At 43.5% G+C, this 22,876-nt stretch overlaps 2 protein-coding genes across 6 annotated transcripts in view; one reads left to right on the top strand and one right to left on the bottom strand.

Annotated features, from left to right (window-relative positions):
• Positions 1–5,449, top strand: part of COPG2 (COPI coat complex subunit gamma 2) — a 170,855-nt gene extending 165,406 nt beyond the window's left edge. For all 5 annotated transcript variants that reach the window (XM_069588386.1, XM_069588387.1, XM_069588388.1 and 2 more), the window contains 4 exons: positions 2,958–3,055; positions 3,850–3,988; positions 4,282–4,380; positions 4,849–5,449. In XM_069588386.1, the coding sequence (XP_069444487.1) occupies positions 2,958–3,055; positions 3,850–3,988; positions 4,282–4,380; positions 4,849–4,979 (467 nt within the window). In that variant the 3' untranslated portion in view covers positions 4,980–5,449. The remainder of the gene's footprint in view (positions 1–2,957; positions 3,056–3,849; positions 3,989–4,281; positions 4,381–4,848) is intronic.
• Positions 5,354–18,252, bottom strand: MEST (mesoderm specific transcript). The gene is made up of 12 exons (XM_069588392.1): positions 17,943–18,252; positions 14,656–14,810; positions 12,809–12,888; positions 12,321–12,398; positions 12,061–12,197; positions 11,870–11,928; positions 10,739–10,779; positions 10,157–10,227; positions 9,818–9,919; positions 8,426–8,502; positions 7,544–7,607; positions 5,354–6,630 (listed from the first exon to the last, which is right to left on the bottom strand). Exons 1-12 carry the CDS (start codon positions 17,966–17,968, stop codon positions 6,513–6,515), a joined length of 1,008 nt encoding a protein of 335 aa, XP_069444493.1. The 5' UTR covers positions 17,969–18,252; the 3' UTR covers positions 5,354–6,512.
• Between the last annotated feature and the right edge of the window lie 4,624 nt (positions 18,253–22,876).

The raw sequence follows: 22,876 nt of genomic DNA, 5'->3' as shown, positions 1-22,876 counted from the left end.
GCCATGTGTGTAGCGTTTCCCTGGAGGGCACATACCCCTCATTTTTGGCACTCACTGCCCCACTCGCTTTCTTTCATTTGCCACACCCCTTTCTTCTCAGTTCAGTCCAGACCTGTGGGGAATGCTGCGGGTAGCCTGTGTTTCTGGCCCATCCCCCCTATCCTTTTATCTTCTGCCCCACTGACCACATCCATCTCTGTAACTATCATTCCAACAAAGCTTTCTGGAATCGCCTCATAATCACACTTACTTAGTCACAGTCTTCCTTCCCTCCAGTGGCTGAGACCTGGCAGCCCCCTACCAAATCTCCCAACCTGCCATTTGTCACAGTGCGTGTCCTGCACCCCAGCCTAAATCACACAGCTCTTGCCTTTCTTGTCTTCCAGCATCCAGCTTTTCTTTAATTCTATGTTTTGGGGTATTTTCCATACAGGTTTGCTCAACAGTTACCTCCCAGTTTCATTCAATCCTCACAAAACAAGCCTCCTTTCTGGGAGCAGTTTTAATGCAGATCTTCAGGGCATTCCTCCCCTGTGCCCTTGTTATCTGCCTTGTGTGGTTCATGAAGTGCTTATCTTTGTTATGGCAATATGCTCAGTCTTGTCCTCCTGCCATGGAAAGGCTCTCTCACCAACTCTCCTCATCGCTCATGTTAGTAGTCATCCTTTCTCACAAGAAGAAGCAATTGCTACCACTGGGTTTTACTGAGTCCATGTAACTTTTCACTGTATCAACCAAACCATTTAATTGAAAATTTGCCACAAAAGTATCAGGAACATTATCTGTATTAATACCATTCCCATTTACTTTCTTAATCCATATTTCCTTATCACTTGCTTATACATAGTGTCTTGTGTCTTTACTTATAATAAAATTTAACCAGGTAGCCCAGTCTCTGATCTCCCATTGTTCCCATTTCTCTTTACTGCTCTTCCTCATTTTCCAGCGCCCTCAGTGAACCAGCATGGGGTTCACCATACCCCATAATCTTCTGTGACTCAGCATCTGCCCTGCCTCTCCATTTTTATTTGACCTTTGCCCATACCATAGTCCCATCTTCTCCTTTTTTTAAAAAAAATCACTCAACTGATCCATTCTAAATTTGTGTTAATTTCTATCTTCTTCTACCTTCCTCCTGCAGAAAACCCTACCTCAGTTTAACCAAGATCATTCATCAGTGAACCCCCTACTGTACTGAAAGAGATTCTGTAATTGATACGTACACCCTTTCCTATGTGGGGCAATCCACTCCCACCATCTGTTTTCAGTATACCTGAGTAAATTCACTTGCTTTCTGAATTCAGGCCTATTCTTCATAGGATTCCTAGCAGTGGCTTCAGTTATCTCTAACATTTTAATCTCTTGACTGCTTAAGCTCACTAGAGTCTGCTGGAAAATATCTGTTCTCCTTCCTTGAAAATATTAAGTATTTCAGATTTGTTCCTAATAGATTCTCTTCTCCGCACCTATGTACTAGCGTCTCTCTTACTGTTTCCATTTACACCATGCCTTTCTGGCCTCTTTCCTTTGGCTTGTGTACCTTCCTCTGCTTGCCGAAGCTCTTTTGCATCTTTTGAGAATCCAATTAAACTGTACATCCTTTCAAATTTGTTGTAATTTTCCCATTAATCCTGAACTCCCACAGAGCACTCTGTTAAAGCTTACATTAGAGAATCTATGGCATTGAATTGGAATGCCAGCAGGTGTGCAGAGGTAGACCTCTCGCACATTCTTATTCAGCTCCTAGACAGTCAGCTGTGGGGAGAGAGGTCATGTCTTAGTCATCTTTTTCCCTAAGGGCCTGGCACATTTATTTATACCTTTACATTATAAATGTATTGACATTTTCTATATTTTTGAATGGAGAGAGTTTACTAAAGTTAAGATTGAGCAAATGAAAGTCCCACTCTCCAACCTGTCACACATCGTCTTTACATCTGAGTCTGTTCTTTCCTTTCTTAGTCTATCTCCCAGCTTTCTAACAGTTTTCCTCTCTCTCTCTCTCACACACACAATCTGAATCTGTTCTTTCCTGTCCTTGCCTATCCCCCAGCTTTCTAACTCCACAGTTTCACACACACACACTGTCCCCCAGCTTGCTAATCCTCCAAACAATTTAGAAAATCCTGTCTACTTCATGAAGACTTCATTTTCCTTCTTTCACTATTTCCACTGATTATCTCAAAACACATCATTGCCCACTTGCTTTTCCATTGTACAGCAGTGACTTTACCAGGCTCCTCTGTCCATGGGATTTTCCAGGCGATAGTACTGGAGTGGATTGCCATTTCCTTCTCCAGGGGATCTTCCCAACCCGGGGATTGAACCCAGGTCTCCCGCACTGTAGACAGACGCTTTACCGTCTAAGCCACCAGGGAAGTCCCTTACCAATATTAGAGCTTCGTTACTGACCTACTCACTACAGGTTGAAAGTTGACATACTGCAAGTTCATTCTGGTGACCTGTAAATCCACTGTTGGTCCACAATCTCTAGATATGATTATTTGTAAGATACTGAGACTCTGATATACTTTGTCAGGATTAATGATCTGTGTGCTTGTAACTATCCATATTTTATGCCTTGTCAGTGGCTCTTAATGTTTTGCCCGGTATGGTGGAAAGTTCCTTGGAAAGTGTATCCCCTGCTGCTTTCCTGATCCATAGTCAAATGCTTTACCACTGAGCTCGACCCCCTGCTTTCCTTATCTGAATATAAAAACGGAGTTTTGCTCAGGTCTTGTTTTCTGTACTATTCTGACTTGCAGCAGGAAATAGATTTCAAAGTCCAGCCTACAGACTTCTTGTGAGAACTATGACCCTAGAGAACAGCCTACATATGTTTCACTTGATAATTCAGAACACAGAGCCAAGGGCAGGCCGTGCTTCCTAGGTTGCCGATGGAGACCATGTGCCTGTGTGGCCCCTCTGACACAGGCTCGCCTGCTCTGTCTCCCCAGCCGCGGGCACCTTTAGCTGCACCATGAGGTTCACTGTCCGGGACTGCGACCCTGACACGGGGGTCCCTGCCGAGGAGGGCTATGACGACGAGTACGTGGTGAGTCTCCCCTGCACAGAGGGACTCACTGAGCCCTTGCTCCACCGAGTGATTTCTGTCCAGAGATAACATTTTTCTAGAACATCTGACATGAACTTATGGGACTGTATTCTTCTCAAACACACTACAGCTGAGGAGGACCTGGGTTAATCTGTCATGGGAGTGCCTCATGCTGAAGAGAATTGGGATTTACCACTCTATGACTGGTTAATGCAAACTCACCCTTTCTAATGTCTTTGTAATACGGATAATTCAGAGATGAAAATAATTACATGATCTTCATTGAGATCAGTTTTATTTCAAGTATTGAGAATTGGGATTTTTTTATGTTTTGTTCGGCAACTTTTAATTTGCTTATAATATAGCCACATCATGGACGGCAAAGGCTTCAAAGAATTCAGGGAAAGTTTTATTATGGAAAAATCTACCTGTTAGAGAATACAGAGTTCTGAAGGCCGCATACAGCCTGAACTCTGTGGTGATATGTGGGAATGTGGCTGCTCTGTACCTACCTACCCCAGTGCTACAGATGCTGATCTGAATACAGGTCTTGCCAAACAACCTGGTTTTTTGCTTTCCTTTGTCAGGGCCTATTCTGTTTGACTTATCCCCTATGCTATCCAGACTACAGAACTTCAAACTTGTCTGAAGTTTTAGTTGAGTTTAGTAGTTTTTCCTAGGTTCCTGCAAAGGATATAATGCAGGATGATAAAACCAAATGAACTGGTCTCTACTATGTTTGTTCTGAACTAAGAGGATGTTCATTTTCTGACCCCTGCTTGTTAACCTACTAGCTAGAAGATCTTGAAGTGACTGTGTCTGACCACATTCAGAAGGTAATGAAGCCTAACTTTGCTGCTGCCTGGGAGGAGGTTGGCGACACCTTTGAGAAAGAGGAGACCTTTGCCCTCAGTTCTACCAAAACTCTTGAAGGTGAGAACAATTTTCCTTAATAGTGTATTGCCTGATAACAGTCTAACACCTAGTAGGGACATTTGTTATTCCAGAAGGACTCCCTTTTCTTTAAATACTTCACCAACTGTTTCACTTAAGAGGCCAGAACCCTGTCTTCATCATCTAACTGAGTCAGCCCACTTCCAGTCCAGTCACCTCCCTGCACACACCACCACCAGTCCCCACCTCTATTGCCCACCCCCCAAGCTAGTGCAGAGGCAACCCCTGTGCTGACCTTTTCTGATGCTGCCGCATCCGTCCTCGCAACACAGAAGCTGTCAACAACATCATCACATTTCTGGGCATGCAGCCATGTGAGAGGTCAGACAAAGTGCCTGAGAACAAGAATTCCCATTCCCTCTATCTGGCAGGTAAGAACCTTTATCAGATTTCTCCTTTATTTTGTTGCAAAATTTGATAGGAAGGGATGTGCATAGGCATCTTATGCCCTGCTACTGTCCCCTTGTTAGCAGAGTTACAGCTTGAAGCCCCATCAAACTGAATAATCTGTTTTAGCTGTTTAATTTGCCTGCTATTCTTAGGTTGTTCTCTTAAGATGCATTTTTGGCCCAAAGCACTTAAATCTCTCCTATAGCTACCAATGCCCCCACCTTAAGTACTCCATATCAGTATTATTGAATACCTTCTGTGTACCTGGTATTATGGGAGTATAAAAGAGTATTTAGAATCTGTATGTAGGATTCAGTTTCCACCATAGGCACAAATCTCTAGAAAAGCTAAACTAATAGAAAGGAAATGCAGGCAGAGCATGAGAAGTTTCATTATTCAGAGCTTGTTTTGAGTTCTTAACATGGTTTCCTCACTTCTTTTCCTCTCAGGTGTATACAGAGGTGGCTATGATTTATTGGTGAGGTCCAGGCTGGCCTTAGCAGATGGGGTGACCATGCAGGTGACTGTCAGAAGCAAAGAGGGAACACCTGTAGATGTTATCTTGGCTTCTGTTGGATAAGGTTTTACTGGGCAAGTTGAAATTGATGTACCCTTCACTGTTGGTGGGCTTTCAGGCTATTGGCATGAATTTCCCAGAATCATACTTTTAAAAATTAATGACTTCAAAAAAGCAAATTAAATATTTGGCCCTGAGCCAGCAGATCAAGCAAACGTCTGTCCTTGTGCATGTCTTTCTGTTGTTGTTCCTTTTTAATACACTTGTTCAGCTTTGGTATGATAGTACAGCTTTTGGTGAGCTTGAAAATCAAATACTATCCTATACCCCAGCTGCTTAACTTCACTGAATTCTTTAATGTGTATCTGAAAGCTCCTGACAATGTTGGAAAGCTTTTATCCCAGAGGGGTGGTGGGGGAGGGGGAGCCAGAGTCCACTTTTGTCAAAATTCATTTTTATTAATAGAAAATAAACACTTATTCCAGTTGTTATACTTGAAGTTGCTAATAAAAAAAATATAAATCACCACTTAATGATCCTGCTTTAACTACTAAGACAATGAAACTGCGGCTTAAAAAAAAAGTATTCAGCACCGTTTGCTCATAGGCCTCTCAGACTTTGTTCTTTAAGTTTCTGGAACTTTCCTGTCTGTAAAGTACAGGAACTGCTGAGCTACATGAGGAACCCTCTCTGGGACAACCAATGAGAAGTTAAGCAGTCAGTATACATTCAGCCCGGTGACTTGGACTGTACAACGCTCCCCTCCTCTCCACTAGCTCAGGAGGGACATGCTTCTACGCACTGAGGTATGAAAAGTCTGACTGTTATTAGCTGGAAGGATCAGTTCTAACAGCAAAATAACAGTAAATCTCTGGCACAGAGGCTCCTGTCTTTAATGTCCTGTGATTTTAGGAAATTCTGTAAATAGCTTGGATTTAGTTCAGTTTACTCAAATGACATGTTTAAGGTCTGCTAGAGTGTCTGCTGGTTTAGTATCTTTATATATATAATAAGTGTAGGGAAATCATAGTCTTGAAGTATACTTAGAATACTACATTATTTAAACCAAAGTCTAACAAAATGTCTACAACTAGAAGCAGCTAATGAAACTAAATCCAAAGTTATGACAAGGGAAACTCACTCTCACTTGAAGCTGTGTCACTTAGAGAACTCAAAGCCATTCAAGGCAAGGTGAAGGCAGCACCTTTAGATAATTCCAAACTGGGCCAGAAATCAGCATTTCCAAATACTTCAGAAAAGTCCACAGAAATGTTTCAAAGACTTTTATGCAAACGCATATCTATCTTTCTGCATCCGTGAGTGGTAGTACCCATCATAATTTCCTATGTAACACAAAGACAAAGGCAAGTCCATATACTTGATCAGATGTCAAAGGAATGGGAGGGGGACCATCAGGTCACCTTACAGCTTCTGCTGGCTTTTTACTATGTGCTGTTCACCAGTGTGAGTCAGGTGGACTTTAGTGAGAGAATAGTGTCTGGTGGCCAGGACCTCTTTTGGGCATTTCTTCCTAAGTGGATTACACGACAGATAAGGGAACAGGGGAGGGAATACAGGGGAGCTACTCTTTCCAGCTCAGAAGGAGTTGATGAAGCCCATATATGCATTCAAGAAGCCCATGGGATCCTCTAGCTGTGGATAGTGGCTAATGTGGTCATCCAGAATCGACACTGTGGACCGCGGCAGCGTTTTCCTAGTGGAAGAGAACAGCATGGAGGTGAACTTGAGGCTGGAGGGAGGGGGAGGGGTGTAAGCCAGTGGGCAGCCCTAGTAAATGCCCCTGCGGACATACCACACTGGAAAGAACCAACAAAGAGCTTATTCACCTTCTACTTTGGAATTGTATCTTTAGGCAGATAAACATGCCAATTCCATTTATAATGTATTCATACTAGTTTTAAATATTCCAACAGAGCACAATGTGAAAATACAACATATATGCAACACAGGTCAGAGCAGGATGACTTCCAGCTCCTTAGGGAAGTGGCCACTCAGCAACTCACTGTCCGAGTAAAGACAAAAGACCTTGCTTACCCTGAGGAGATGAGAGGGTAGTCTGTTTAAAATTAAATGCAAGCTATTTACTACTGGGTTGTTTCTACTAGGCCATGTGAAGGTATGGAACATTTTTATGTGACATTGTCAGTGAAGCACTCATATTCCGACACCTTCCGACTAAGTACCTAGAGAGAACAACAACCTGAGAAGGCACTTTTCCACAGCTCATTCTTCCCGAAGAGTCTCCTCAGCTGAGGCCAATGAGTTGGCTTTACAATCAAAGCAAACATTTAAAATATATCCACTTCTATGCCTTGGTCCACACAATAGCTTCTCCTTACCTGTACACCTTGGAGCTGTAGAGTGATACATGTAGACTGATAACCATGATAGTGAAAACAGACTGTAGAAACCAAGAGAACGTATAACTGAACTTCTCGATGTTTACACTATGTGAGAGTTAAGATTTCCCCAGTTCATCCTCTATTAAATGTTTCCTAGATGAATAATATGGCCAGTGAGGTCACAGATAGGCTAGAGCAACAGCCCTCAACAGGCAGTCCTGTTCACCACTATCAGGAAAACAAAGACCCCTGAGGGAGACTCACCTGTACAGCTCCAAAAACTCGGGATAGGGGTTCACCGGATCCAATGGCCCATAGATAAAATGAACTAGGAGAGGGGAGAGGAATGAATTATTAACAGCTCTCACACCATAAAATTATCCCTCAAAAAATTTTTTAATAATTTTTTAATAATAGAAAACCTAGCTTCTTTCAATAAGTAGTTTACAAAACATGAGAATAAGCCTAAAAATTAGTCCATTTGAGACCTTTTCACCTATAAACACCCATTCATTCTCTTCATATCTTCTTTGCCCTGGACCAAAAGGTATAAGCCCCACTTCCACCATTTCCATTTTATAAATCCAGGAGACTGTCATTAAGTCTCTCTTCACTTATAATTGACCCTTGACATTTGAAATCAACCAGTGATATCTTGAGCACTAATTATTCTTTGTGAGACCATGCACTGTTTTTAAATCCATAGGAATGAAAAGACAAATGAGCAGAAACCACCTATAAACCTCTTGATTAGTAATCTAAACAGTCTGTCGTCCCAGCAATTCAGCACTGAATGTGGCAACTACCGACAGTGCACAGCACAGGAAGTGGTCTAATCGCACTGACCGACACCAACGCCTTCTGCGATAGGAACTCAATGTTTTATATACTTCTCTACAACACATGTCCCTGGTTGCTAGATTAAATAAGGGTGGCCAGTTATATCTGAACTTCAAATAATGAATTTTTTTTAGTATGTCTCAAATACTGCACAGCATATACTTATCCTAAATACATATCTGTTGTTTATCTGAAATTTATTTTCAAATTTAGCTGGGTATCTTGTATCTTGATTTGCTAGGTCTGGCAATTACTTAAGCCCATGGTTCCTCAGTTTTCCGGCCAGGAAATAACAGAAATACTCACTGGGAATAGATACAGAGGCAAGGGCTCCCACCCAGCGTCTTCTAAACTTCTTCCTCTGATTGATGTACTGCAATAGACTGTAGGACAGACAAGTCGGCAAGAGGAAAACAAGAAACTTCTATTGCTCTATGGACGCAAAAGCCTGACAGGAACCACAAGGAACACAATCTATGTTTTCATAATCCAGAAGCACCTTGCCATTCCTGGGAATGGCCCACTTAACTTACTCATTTCTCTTAGCCTCTAGAGTTCACTACTGTGTAGCTATGGCAGTGATCATGCCTACTATCAATGTTAGAATGAATGGTTCTCTGTGTTTATGGAGCAGGGACTGAGATCTAGTAAGGCTGGAAATTACTTTGGATTAAAAGTGACTAAAGTCTGAGTCTAAAGTTCTGATTTTGGCTCCACCACTAACTAGCTCTGTGACTCAAAAGTTGTTAGTAACCTTTCACCTCAGTTCTCATCTTTAAGAGGACTCAACTGCATAATCTGTAAATTGACATCTACTTCTAAAATTCTCAGTGTAAAAGTTCATGAGCACAAAGTTTCATCTCCTGCATTATCCACAGATAAAATGGAGGAGGAGCCCTTTCCCTACAGTGTAAGATGTCAGAACTCAAACTCATGTGCTCTAATAACTGTGCCTGGCAATTGTTTTTGTGAACTTAAAACATCACCTTGTAGAAATACTTACTTTCTTGAAAATACAAGGGAATTTTTAAAAGAGGCCTTTGTTTTCCAATTTTTTTATATTAAGATGAATCTTCAAGGATCCCAGGTGAGTTTGAGGTGAGGAGGAGGAATTACTCCTTCGACCTCACAATTCCCAGGGGAGCCACCAGTTAAAACACTGGAAGCTACACTGACCCAGCTGGCAAAGAGGCTGTATCCCAAGCAGTTCCAGATATCCTATCTCAGGGTCCCTCTGTGAAAGCATTTGAACCAAAGGATGGGAAGTCTTTGTACAAGACAGAGAATCCTCCCTCTCAGTCCCTGTTGCTATAGAAAGGATACAAAAAAGTAAGAAATCTGTACTTTGAGAGAGGAATTAGGCACCTTTCAGAATTATGATTATACATTTTGAAGCACTTACTATTGACAAAAGGTCCAAAGACAATTTACCAGTCAATCGGCCAGTTACAAACTGAATTAGCACTGGAATTTGCAGCTGTTTATCCAGACTTTGTACCAAATGGCTTAGGCTCAGTGGTTACTATTCTGAATTTCTTTCTTTTTAGAAGGTACAGAGCAGGACTTCTTGGTTTGCCTCATATGTCATAAGCACTCTTCTTGAAGTTATGAAAGCAAAGAACAGAACACAATCCCACATCTTTTCCCTACTTCCCCAAAAAAGTGTCTCTGGAAACCAAAACAAAGGTTATTTCTTACCTGTCAATAACCAAGTTCCCATCATTGTTGCGTATCCCTGCCCACATGTCCCACAGCTCACTCTCAGAAGGTCGGGTGTATGGCCCAAAGACGGGGGTGAGACTGAATAAGTCCAAAAAAGCAGAAAGGTTAAGTGTGAGAAGAGCTCAGCACATCAAGTATGATTGGCACGTCAGGTCACATGTCCAACCCTTGACTGGTTTTTATGAATTCCTCCTACTACTTGTCTGGCAAGTGGTCAACACCTTTAAAGTATCAAGCCCTAAGATCTGGCCCAGAGTTTTAATGCAGCAACACCGTTCACAGGCTGAAGTAAGTCCGTCTTTAACAATAACTTACCCTCGAGAGAATACGAAGAAGTTCATCAGCCGTGTGAGGATGGGTGACAGCATGCCTCCATCTTTGAGAAGCTATAGGTATAAAAGTAAAACTCAGGATTCCAAGGAAAGAAGACAACTAGCCAGGATATAAAATTTTATACTAGGAACTAAAAAAGGACTTTAACTAAACCCACTGGCTTTCAGTTTCTTGATTTGCTTACCCACATTCTTTTCTCATAGATGACCTACTTGTAATTTCCTTTAAGATTACATTCTACACTGATATATTTGATTTGAGGATCCCATAATGTTGAAACATCATGCTAATGTCCTAAGTCTTTAGATAGCTGTATTTCTCCAAAAATAGTTATTGATCTCATTTTCAGAAATAAGGCTTTGCTTATCTAGGGTTACTTCTACTGCTTTGCTTTTCCTTTATTAAGGACAAAATTAACTTCATTAACATATAAGTTCAGGAAGAAATAGATTTTTTAACTACAGCCTGTGGCAGCAGGTATGCGCCCTTATAAAGGTCCCAGCATTACATAGGTCAGTATAAATTTGAAAAACTATTAAAGAGCTGGTCGATGGAGTAACCAACCTTTTGTAGAAGGAGGGGACGGTGAGTCTCAGGAAATATACCTGTAGGAGAAGAGACTTACGTTAGTCATTTACCAACAATTTTAGGCCAAACAGAGACTCATCATCAGAGACTAGTTACCCGATTAGTCACCTTAGTGGCTTTTACTGCCAAAAACAGAATTACAAATAAAAACTTAGTACTGTCATTTATTAATTCTCCAGGGAATTGTGTTTACCAGGTCAGATTCTATCCCACTAGGATTACTTTCCCCACTGCAGAGAAAAGGGAAGAATATGCCTCAGTCATCCACACTGGCAATGACTAGACTTGCTCCCCTTAGCGATTCCACCCATTCCTTGGAATGCATAGTGTTGTTACTGTTTTGGGCTGCAAAGGAAACCAGATATTTTTCAGGAAGTGTAGGTCCTTAAACCTAGTTTTCCCATTTCCATTTTTTTTTTCCCCAGAGTCTGTGAGAGAAAGCTATGAGCATGACTGATAAAAAGATTCCTCTCCCCATCTGCCCTTAAGGTAGTCTAAGGTATTTGAGGGACACCTGGATATATTCATAGATTTACAAGCCAGGCTCAATGACAGGCAAAGAACAGGAAACATCTCCAAAAGGCCTAATTAAGGGTTCTCTAACTTGCAACTGAAACTTGGCACTGCTGTGAATTGAGAGTTTCCGACACAACACGACAGTGTTAGAAGCACGTGTGGCTGCATCTCCACTGTCTGCAGAGCCCACTGCAGTAGCTGCAGAGCCGGTGAAGCATCATCTGCACTCCCCACTGCTCCTAATTACAGCTGTTACCAGACCCACCGTGAGATCGTGCTGGAATATGCATTAAACACATTTAGAAATCTTACTATACCCTATCTTATGGTAACACCTTTTTATTAACTTATATCAGGATAATCAGTTTCCTTTGTAATCTTATTTTCTATATTAAAAAACATTATTCTGAGAAAGGGTCAGTACATCTCTTCAGACTACAAAAGTGGTCATGGCATAGGAGAGGTAAAGATCCACTCCTTTCTGTGGGTTTGTTTGCAGTACCATCAGACAACCATTTAGACGTCACTGCTGTTTCCAAACATGGCCCTTCTAGGCTACACCTCACTTCCCACCCTCCTCCATGCAATTACCTCCATTTGACAGACACAGACTCTTGATTGTAAGCCGACCAGATCGATTCTGCTTGAATCTAGAGAGGGGAGGGAAACACAGCTAACTGAGCCAGTGAAGACGAACTCCCAAGAGGGAAAAGGGCCAGAAAGAATGTACTTCTACCATCTTAGACGAGTGAAACCTGTAGGAAAGTCATGGCCTCACTAACCTGTAGAGCAGCTCCTGAGCCACGGTGTCCCCGTAGTCATGAGACAACAGGTTGATCCTGCGGCTCTGGAGCCCCAGATGTCGCAGAAGTGCCTCCACGATGCTGGCCTGCTCAAATATGGAATAGTGATGCGGCCTCTAGAAAGAGGAGAGCCCAGACACACAGGATGAAGCCGAAGGTGCAGGTCTGTCTGCCAGGCCAATCCCTTCATCCTCACCTACCCCCAACCCTCAACGCTGTACCATCCAGATGCCGCTTACCGGTTTGTCACTGAAGCCAAAGCCTAGGAAATCAAGGGCAATCACTCGATGAAACCTCAGGGTCAGACCTTCCCAAATCTACAAGAGAGAAAGGGATGGTTTGGTCCTTCTAATCCTGCTCCTGCTCGTCTCCAACCTACAGGAACAAAGGAGTTTCATCCCTATCTCAGCTTAACAAACAGCCTTTGATAAAGGGAAAGTCTCATGAAACCACCACAGGCCCACAAATGATCCTCTCGGAAAGTGCTTTATTCCTAATAATTAATCTCAATTGAGGGAGGAACTCGAGCACTTTTTAACTTGGCAATGATCCCACCCAGATTGCCAAAGACTTTTTTTTATTCCTTTACAGTAAATGAGAAACTGTTCTACATTTAATCCTATTTTATTAAGCAACTCAGATACATAAAAGCCTTCTGCTGTTGCACGAAAATCCTTGATTTTGGATTTTAAAGGCATAGTAGGACCTAGAAGTCTGATATTATTACCTTGTACCAATCATAGCTGGATGTTGGAAAGCCGTGTAACAGCACGACTATCTCCGGACTTCCAACCACACCCACAGAGTCTGGGAAGGAGAGAGAGCAGTTAGGCCAACTCTGTAAGAAAATAACTTAGAAGATGTAAAAAAAATCTAAGTAATCTGGTATAAAGGTCAAGAAACCCTGACCAAATTAATTACATTAAAATAATACATTTCTTTTTAAAATGTAAGCTTATTGCTTTAGGTAAGAACATTTGATAACTATTTTATTTTATCCAGTATATTTAAAAATTGTAAATACAGCCAATATTTTATAAAAACTTTAAGTGGAGCATAGTCTATAAAAATACTGAATCACTAATGTTCTACACTGAAACTAATTGTAAATCAACTATACTTCAATTTTTTTAATGTAAATAGCTCACTTTATATGAAAATACTTGATGGCAGACCCCTTACTTTCACCTAGGTTTTTAAAATATTTCCCTGTTTCTCCCTTTATTCTGTATTATTGTTATGTAAATTTCTTTTCCACAGTAAAGTTTCACAGTTATTAAAAGTACACTCACAATTTACAAACTACAAGTTCTGTGTACCTATTAGTAATGAACAGCCTCACAAAAATTCCCTAAAATATAGTAACTCTTCTTCAACTCAGTGAGCTCAGTTTATGCTGTTTGCCCAACACTATTATTTCCCGCATTGGAGACTCAGTCGAATATTAAAATCGTAATGCTCGAATACTACAAAATTCTAACAATTATAAAAAAGGGTAATCAACATAATCATTAACATTTTTTAGCGTATAAACATCTTTTATATTAGCCAAGCATTTAAAGAGTAAGTAGCCTTGCTAACAGTATTAGATTAAAACTGATAGATTCATATACCACCACTGGCATGAGAATTTGATAATGAGGTTTATAAAAATAATTTGTTAGAAGCAATTAAAATTTTTATATACTTTAGACGTCTTAGTCTTGAGAATCCACGCAAATAAATCATTTCATTTACAAGTAGTACTGTTTGAAAAAAAAAAAAGGAAAAAATTAACACATACATGAAGATTTCCCCTCAACATCAACTATTTAAAGCACTGAAAAACTGGAAGCAATCTAAGTGACCAACATAAAGAAAATTATATACTTACTTTTTATCGAATACAGCAAATGAGAGGAGGTCAGGAGCAATAATGAAAAACGGTTTATGACAAACATTTTTCGTTATTGCTCTTGACCCCCGCCCAAAAGTAATCTTTTCCGATCTCATTTCTCATTTTCTCTACCTATAAAATGAGAAGAACAGCACCTACCTCCAAGTACTGTTGTAAAGATTAAATGAAATAATGAGGGTTGAAGATAATTAGCAGTCGATAAGTAGCAGTCATGACAATAATTATTAGCAAGTTAATTTATACAAAGGTATAATATTTAAATCACATTTAGTTATGCATATAAGAAATAATCTTTATAGAAAAATAAACTCCAGGGTGGGGGAGGAAAAGAACCACTGGTAGCTGTGTCTGTGAATGCTGTTTATATTACCTGACACTAGGGGCACTCACAAGAGAAAGCCAGTACTGTCTATCATTACAAATCAGACCACAAAGTAAATGAACAAGTCAGTCTGCAGACTGGAATCTCAATTCCACCACCCTCTCTCCCTCCCAGCAGTTTCCTGTGAGCTTCCCTGCTGTCAAGGTAATGAGAGAAATTAGTCCATTCCTCCAAATGAACACTGCACAGAAAAAAGGGTTTTGCCTCCATCGCGGAGGGGCGACAGAGACCAATGGACGCAAAATGGGACCCGTGGGACCTTTTACATGCAGTGTTCCCAAAGCCCTGTTCTTACCTTGGTAGAAGATGCGCAGTCCCTTGTAGGTGAAAAATTTGCCTGACGACTTCCATGAGTGAAGAGCAGGGGAAAGCTGCGGGGGCGGGATGTGCAGATAGGCCGCAAGCAGGGGCACCGCCAACAGCCCCACCTGGACCCACCACTCCCGCATCCTGTAGGAAAATCAGAAACCTGGTGTGAGCAGGCAGGTGACACTGCGCACGATCTGCAGGCCCCAAACCGGTCAAGTAGGGGGGGAATTTCTGCGCTGTGTGGTGACTGCCTTGTCCTCCGTGTCAACCATGGCAGAAAATGTACTCTGCCTCCTTACGGCCATTGCCATATTTGGTCATCGTTCTAATTTTAAGGGAAAATAGGTTATTTTCATATGTAACTTTCCCCCTCAACTTCTCCCCACTTTACTCTGCAGCCCCTCCCCTTGTGCTGTAGAGGTTTTTATATAAAGTAAAAGGAAGACAAGTTACTTAAGTAACTGCATTGGCTTTTATCAAGGCATTCCCTGGGGGGATAGGGGTATTTCCCTCATATTTACTCTAAAAGCTCTACCACCTACCCACTGGCCCCCCACCAGTAAAATGTTTTACATATATGTATTTTTTAACTCATTAAAAAACGTAGACATCACATGTCCTTAAGCAGAGAGCTGCTCTTGATTTTCTAATATTTATCAACCCTCTGACTCCAGTGAAGCCCAGTTTGATACTACTATATAGATTTGTGCTGAGAAACTGCTAGGGGTAAAGAGTGTGAAAATAAGAAGATAGGTGCTTTGTACATTCCAACATAAGCAGCTTTGTCATGACCCTGAATATCTAATCTCTTAAGGCACTGGAGCAGCAGATTTTATTTCTGCTTTTCTTAGCAGACTCTTAAGGAAGCACCCCTATTTATTTATTAGCATGCCCCTTACTCCCCATCTCCCCCCACACCCAAAAGGAGACAGAGAACCTGAGAACTGATTTTGTTTTGGGGAGGAGGGCAGTGATTTACACACCCAACTTTTTCATGCCCACGACTTTGAAGGTCCAGGTCAGTTTATCCACAGTGACAAGTGCTAAACAGGAATTAGAAACAGTCCCCTCTGTTTCTAGCTTATAACTCCTGAGGGTCACCAAGGAAAGAATTATCAGTAGCATGGATGTTCTCTTAAAAATAGCCGGAATGGAAATACCTGCTAAAGCTAAGAATTACCAAGAATACAGAACTATAAACAAGCAGAATTCATTGTGAAAGCCCTGGTGGAAATGACTTTGTCTGGACACACACCCTTCTACCATATTACCTGTAATCTGGTCACAATCCCTAACAAACTAATATTTATTTTAGAGCTGTTTTTTTTTTTTTTAAATAACTGGTGGTTTTAGGTCCACAGAGAATCTCAGCTCCTTTGCCTATTTTAAGGCATGCCAAGGCAGTCTTTCCACCCCCACCCCCGAAGTATATGTCCATAAAATAGTCAGTGACTTGGTTCTATCTTTTAAGACAGATTAAGAAATGATTAGAAAAAGTACCCTGAACATGATCATTATATCACAATATTCACCCCATCACAGTAGTAGGCTGCATCCCATTATCTCCTTAAAAGGTAAGGTGACAAAAGCTATTATTAGATTTAGGTTATCATTTCTCCGTGCTACCTGTCCTGGACATACATTTTCACCTGCGCATTGCATCCTTCCTGATCGCCCCATACTTCTCATTCATTTACAGGTTCCAGCAGCCGTGTATCTGCAGTGACTCAGCAGAGTCAGGGAGGGGATACTAGAGGAGAGGAGCGGGAGGTGGCTCCCCCCTCCATTCCTGGGGTTGGGGGGAGGGCGGTGGTAGCCCCAGGAATGAACAGACGCTGTTTCTGGACACCACCATCCGCCACCTCTTCCTTCTCTTTTACTCTAAAAAAGCAAAGAGGCAACCCCTCACTAAGCCATAAATTTAATTACTTCAGTAAAAATGCCCCTAATGATATTTTAGGACTGTTATAATGAAAGCAATCAGGCAGTCAGTAGGTAAAATGGATTAAACATTTTTTGACTAAAATCTCCATTATTTGATGAACCAAGAATTAAGAATATAAATTCAGCAAATGCCAGTAACAAACCTTCCAGAAATTAATGAACATATATGAGCCTTTATCTTGTAAATAGGAAAAATACACACATTTAATACTACCAAACCTGCCCACTTTACAGCATCGCGGGGAGACTGTGAGCTACTCTGTGCATGTGTGTGTGTGCTAAGTCGCTCGATCGTGTCCGACTCTTTGTGACCCCATAGACTGTAGCCCACCAGTCTCCTCTGTTCATGGAATTTTTCAAGCAAGAACACTGGAGTGGGGATCTTTCCTTCTCCAAGGGATCTTCCCAACCCAACTGCATCTCTTGTGTCTCTTGCATCAAATGGAGGATTCTTTACCACTGCGCCATTTGGGAAGCCCACTACTTTGTAAACCAGTGCAAATAATTCATGTGTAATATTACGACAGTTTGGTCACATCATTCTCACTTGGCTTCCTGTTACTTAAATCTAAAAAATACTTACGCCTTCGTGATAACACACTGTCAGTTCACACCTATGCGGTAACTCACGCCACAGCGACCGCAGGGTCTTCAAACCCTAAATCACGCCAAGGCAAAACCCACGTCTAGAAACCCTAAATCGCGCCAAGGTGATGCCAAGGTCTAAAAATCTTAAGTCGCGTCAAAGTGAAACCTAGGTCTAGAAACACTCAATTACACCAAGCGAGTACTGGGGTCTAAAAATCGTCAATTGTGCAGGGGTGACGAGGATCTAAAAATCTTCAATCGCACCATAGCAATGCTGGGGTCTAAAAATTCTCAATCATGTCTGGGTGATACTGAGGTCTAAACATTCTAAATTACATCAGAGTAGTACCAGGGTCTAAAAATCTTAACTCTGGGGCATACCAGGGTCTAGAAACCCTAAATCGCACAGGGCGACGCCCAGGGTCTAGAAATTCTAAACTGCATCAGAGCGATACCGAGGTCTAGAAATCCTAATTCAGGAAGCTCCAGCGTTCTGAACATTCTACGGCATTCGGGCGAGACATCTCCTCCCAAGCAGGTAGAGCGGGCTCAGAGGACAAGAACGCATGCCCCCCGACCTCCCGAGATTTTCCCCTCCACTGCAGGAGTGGCGGTCCGGTAGCCCCAGCTCCGACCGGCAACGTCTTACCCGCTAGCCCGCACCCCATTTAGGGACAGAGGCTCCAAGCCAGGCACACATTGCCACCGCCACCCCACCCCTGGCGCCCGCCACGCACCCACCTGCGGAGACGATCTCGGCGCACCATGGTGGTGTCTTAGCCCATGCCGCCTGCTCGCCGGCCCAGAGCAAAGGGCGCGCAGCAGCGCCCGCAGCCGTGCAGGGCTGGCCGGCGCCGGGGCACAGCCCACGGCCCAGGAGGGCGGTGCGGCCGCGGCAGGCAGCCACCGGGGTGGGCGCTGCGGCAATGTGCGAAGGCGCGGTTGCCGCAGAGGAGGCGCCACCCGCCGGGATGCACCGGGAGGTGCTCGTGGCCGCTGCAGCGCCGAGCGAGTGGGCACCGACTTTTAGAGCCCACCCGCGCCCCGCCCCTGGCCCGCCCACCGCGCCGCAGTGCCCCTCCCGCTGAAGCCACCTCCCCTCCTCGCAGCCCTGCTGCTGGCACTAAGAGGGGGCGCCCCTCCTAGAGCAGCTCCTGGGGGGGGCACTTTCAGGGGTGTTGACTCCACCAGCACCGAACCACAGGTTCTACAAACAAAAACCCTGCTCCGGCGAATTAACAATGCAGGTAGAGACCACAAATTCCTGAGACCCCCCCCCCAAAACCTCCCCCAGACCACCCATAAGCCCCCCACCCAAGCCCCAAAGGTGGCCGCTCGACCTCAAATGCAGTGAGACTCAGGGCTGTGGGCTGCTGCTTTTGCCTGGCGATCCTCGCGGAGGCAGGGGGGACAGTGAAGCTAACGGCACAAGCGCCTGCGGCAAAGCAGCGGTCTGTGAGCTCCCAGCACCTCTAGGTCCCTAATTGCGGGGATTTAAGCCGAGCTGGGCCTACCTCTGAGCTATTCGGCGGATTCATGGAACGGCCGCTCGGAAGCAAAAGAAAAAGGGATGGGGGGACAGCAAAACTTGCGGAAAACCAAGGCTCTCTTTCGCGCGCGGCCACGGCAGCGGGCTTGTCCTCTGTGGCAGCGCGACGTGGTCCGCACGCCCGAGCCCTGCCGCAGTCCTCCCGCGGCACCCACTCCCAGCACCGACCCGACCCGAGCCAGCAGGGGTGATAGGCACAGGAGATGAGACTGGAGCGCCCTTTATTTGTGTAAGACTGAATCACAATGTGAGGGTCCCAATGGTGCCGAAAAGAGGGGAGGGTTTTCCCCCCTCTTCATCCACAATCCTTTAAAAGGCATTTATCAAGTACCTTTGAAGAGAAAAGTGTAGAGAATCAGAATGTCTGTGTTCGGTTTTTTGGCTGTAAATGGAAATCTAGACAAACGTGCGGGCTGTGGTGCCAGCTCCCTCCAGCGGGGGCGCTGCAGGCCTCCCTTCCACTCGCGCCCACCGCGGGCGCTCCGCTGCCCAGAGTGCGGGCGAGCCAGAGTCCCAACATCCTGGGCTCGAAAGGCTCGGCCAGCCGAGACCACCGGGCGCCTCACAGGGTGCCAGGGAGCTGAGGGGCGCCAGTCGGACACAGGAGAAACCGCTGTCTGTGAACGCTGTCACCAAATACGTGAGGCGCGATCCAGGGTACACCTCTACTGATGTCGCCTCAGAGGTTCGTGAAACAGTGCTGAGCACCTCCAGAACGCTAAGAGCTAATGGTGCAAAGGCCAAGGAGACATGGTCCCGGGCACCCCACTAAAGCGAGATGCTGACCATCTGGTAGGGATGACACCCAAGAACTGACAATGGCTTAAAATTTCCCTTTAATTTCCTGGCAACGTTTTGTGACAGGTTGGTCCCCTCCCTTCAACACACAAGTCCCTCAAAGGCCGAGCCCAAGTATTATTCACCTTTTGTATCCCCAAGAGCCCGCTAAGGCACTGGCTACAAAGCAGGCCCCTAATAAATACTGCATGAATAAGTGCAAGAATTTGAGGGCGCACAGGGGAGGAAGTAATTAAGGAGAGGGGGGAAAGGGTTGTTTCGAATGATGAATAGACATTTACCGGAGACAAAGGGCATTCTAACCAGAGGGGACGGCATTCGAGAAGCACCGGAGGTGCAGGACCGCATGACCTTTGGGGAAAATTGCAAACCCTTTGGGCTACAGCGCTGAGAGGCAAAAAATTAGGCTAGAAGGAGTATTTCATCCTAAGGAGTTTACAATTTGTTCTAAAGAATATGAGGAGCCACCGCTGGATTTAAACCCTTTACGGCCTTAATTGGTTACTTAATGAAATTTCAATTACTCCCCTTAACAAGCAGAGGATTACCTGTTTTAACGAACCGCCACCTTTTAAGGACGGAATTAATTACTGAGCAAAATTTAAATCAGTCCTTTCAACAAAATAAAGACTTTCCTATTTTAACTAAGAGAACAATATAAAACAAACTTGGCATTATAGTTTCTCATAGTTATTGTCAATGGAACCTATGAGTCGTACAAACAATTCCCTACTTTTATCCTCACCACACCAGAAGCACCAGCATCCAAGATGAAGGAAATTTTGTATTTAATGGACTGCGTTCTCACAAAGGATCTTATTCTGAAAGCCAAGGAACATGTCCACCCACATGGAACAAGTGGGCAGACAGGAGGGGAGACCGCTGGGGTGGGGGAGGGGTGGGGACAAGGGACGTGCTTAAAGACGAGTGAAATTCTGATGCTCTCCACAAACCCTCCCGGACACAGGGCTAGGAGAACCTTCCTTGGAGAAGTAGGTTGTGAAGGACTTCAAATCCCTAACTCGTTTAGGTGAAGGAAGCATTCCTGTTTGGAAGAACCTCCCAGCGCACAGGCAAGGAGTCTGAAAAATGCAGAGGATACCAGGAGAGATCAGCTTGGCTAAAGCCAGGAGAAAATGCTAGAGAATGCCCCAGGAGCCAAACAGTTAATGAGTTTTCTAACTGTGCTCAACTTAGAGAGAGAAGCTTCCTCCACCAGGGGAGAATCTGGCCCAAAGTATAAAACATTTTAAGTGCCTGAGAAAACATGTAACCGTACATAAATCCAAAGCTCTGGCTGGCTCTCAGTGCACTCTTTCAGTTCTTCAACACAAATACCACACTTGACCGAGATCACAGATAGCAGCATTCCCTCAACCCATAGCTTATCATACATTCTTGTCACATTCCAATTCTCAGACAGTCTCACATAGTAAGACCTCAGATTTGTGCAAAGATGAGGGTAGGACGTTTGACGTTTATTAGCCTGCTGATGTGCAACAGCGGTGTGAGATCAGCAGGGCTGGCACTGTGGGTTCAATAATATTTTTTGAACCCCAGTTTGAGACCCCAGTTTGTCATTACAATGACAAACACAAGGATATTTATGGAGACAACAGGACAGAACTGGGACTGCCACTTTCAAGAATCATAATTATCAATTCATATAAACTAAAGAAGTTCAAGATGGGGGAAACCTGATTGAACAGCTGCACATAAAGAGACTCATGATTTTAGTTGAAAGTGAGTCTGTGATATGTCTCCAAAAACCCCATAGCAGACTGTAGACTGTAATTAGAGAAGCACCCAGAATAAGCTAATCCTACTCTATTTGCTAGTTAGACCTCACGGAAAGTGTTTTATTTTGTTCTACAGATCAGATATTATTAAGAGACACATAAACAGGAATTTGTTCAGAGAAGACTGACTAAAATGCATTGCAAATTATGTCACTGAAGGTGTAACAGCTGTCATATTTTAAACTCCTACTATAGCATGAATCCTTACTCAATTTATCCCTAATTCTCATAATAACTTGCTAGATGAGAATTTTCATCCACATTTTTCAGAGAGAGATACAGCAGCTCAGAGCACTGTTAGTATGTGAAGGACTGTGAACTGAACACAGATGCGTTCTGGCTCCAAAGCTGGCGTTCTTTCCACTACCCCACACTGCCTCCCTGTTTAAAATAACCAGGCATGTTTAGTTGGAAGAAAAGAAGCCTTGTGGAGTGAGTGGAAGAAGGAAATGTGTTAGCAGTGCTCAAATATTTGTGGAAGCAGCATTAGATGTTTAGACGTTTTATTCTGTATGGCTCCAATGAGTGCAAATTGTAGAGAAACAGATGTCGATTCAACATAAAGAATTTTCCAATAGCCAGGGTTGTCTAGAGAGACCGGGTATCTCAGCCATGTGGAGACGTGACAAGTTTGCCATCTCTAGGAGCTGGGCAGTCCTGTGGCAGGTATGCAAGTTCTGGAAGAATGCATGAATGACCTTTAAGGTCTTGTCCCATCTGATAGAAACTAAGGCTCAGAGAGGTGCTGGAACTTGCCAGGGTGACCACCCCTCCCTGAAGGGTCAGATCCACAACAAGATCTTTCATGGGTGTCCCTCAGCCCAAAGCGCTTTGTACAACATGACGCTTCAAGTTGGGGGCAAGACTAATTGAAGAAATTATCCATACAGTCATGTCAACCTCCCTCTCAATTCAATTTAACCCACATATCCAAAAAGCCACTGGTGTCTTCCCTTCCTCTTCAGGCTCATTTTTGGGGAGAAGCAAGGGAGCTGAATAACCCATTAACCAGATAAGATCAACTTAAGAGACAGATTACAGTACTACTGAGCACCCCTAAAGTATCTTTACACACCCTGCGCATTACTGGACACATCCCATAATCCCACATTTGGTCCTGTTTAGCTGTTCCACACCTGGAATGCATCTTGTACACACAGATAAATGAGTTTAAGAATTCGATATGAATCCTATCTTGCATTTTTATAGTTCTTTACACTTTCATGTATATTATCTCATCTGATGCTCATCACAGTCCTCTAAGGGAGACAGGTTTTGTTTTGTTTTTTCAGTCAGACAAGCAATTTTCTAGCTGCCTGGGGAAGAAAGGGCTACAGCACAGAACTCGTGTTTTTTGTTTTTTAACTACATTCCACATTAGATTATTCCTCCAGCCTCGATGAGTCAAACCAGAAGCAGGTGTTTTGCTTTTCCTCAATTGCTATCAACACCTCACACCTTCAGCTGTCCTCCTCCACCAGTCCCTCCAGGGCCCCCACCCCGGCTACTACCGCAGGGCTTTGTCACGA

The sequence above is a fragment of the Ovis canadensis genome, chromosome 4 (genome assembly GCF_042477335.2).
Source record: "Ovis canadensis isolate MfBH-ARS-UI-01 breed Bighorn chromosome 4, ARS-UI_OviCan_v2, whole genome shotgun sequence".
Lineage (NCBI taxonomy): Eukaryota > Metazoa > Chordata > Mammalia > Artiodactyla > Bovidae > Ovis > Ovis canadensis.
This window is presented reverse-complemented; position numbering and strand designations above follow the sequence as displayed.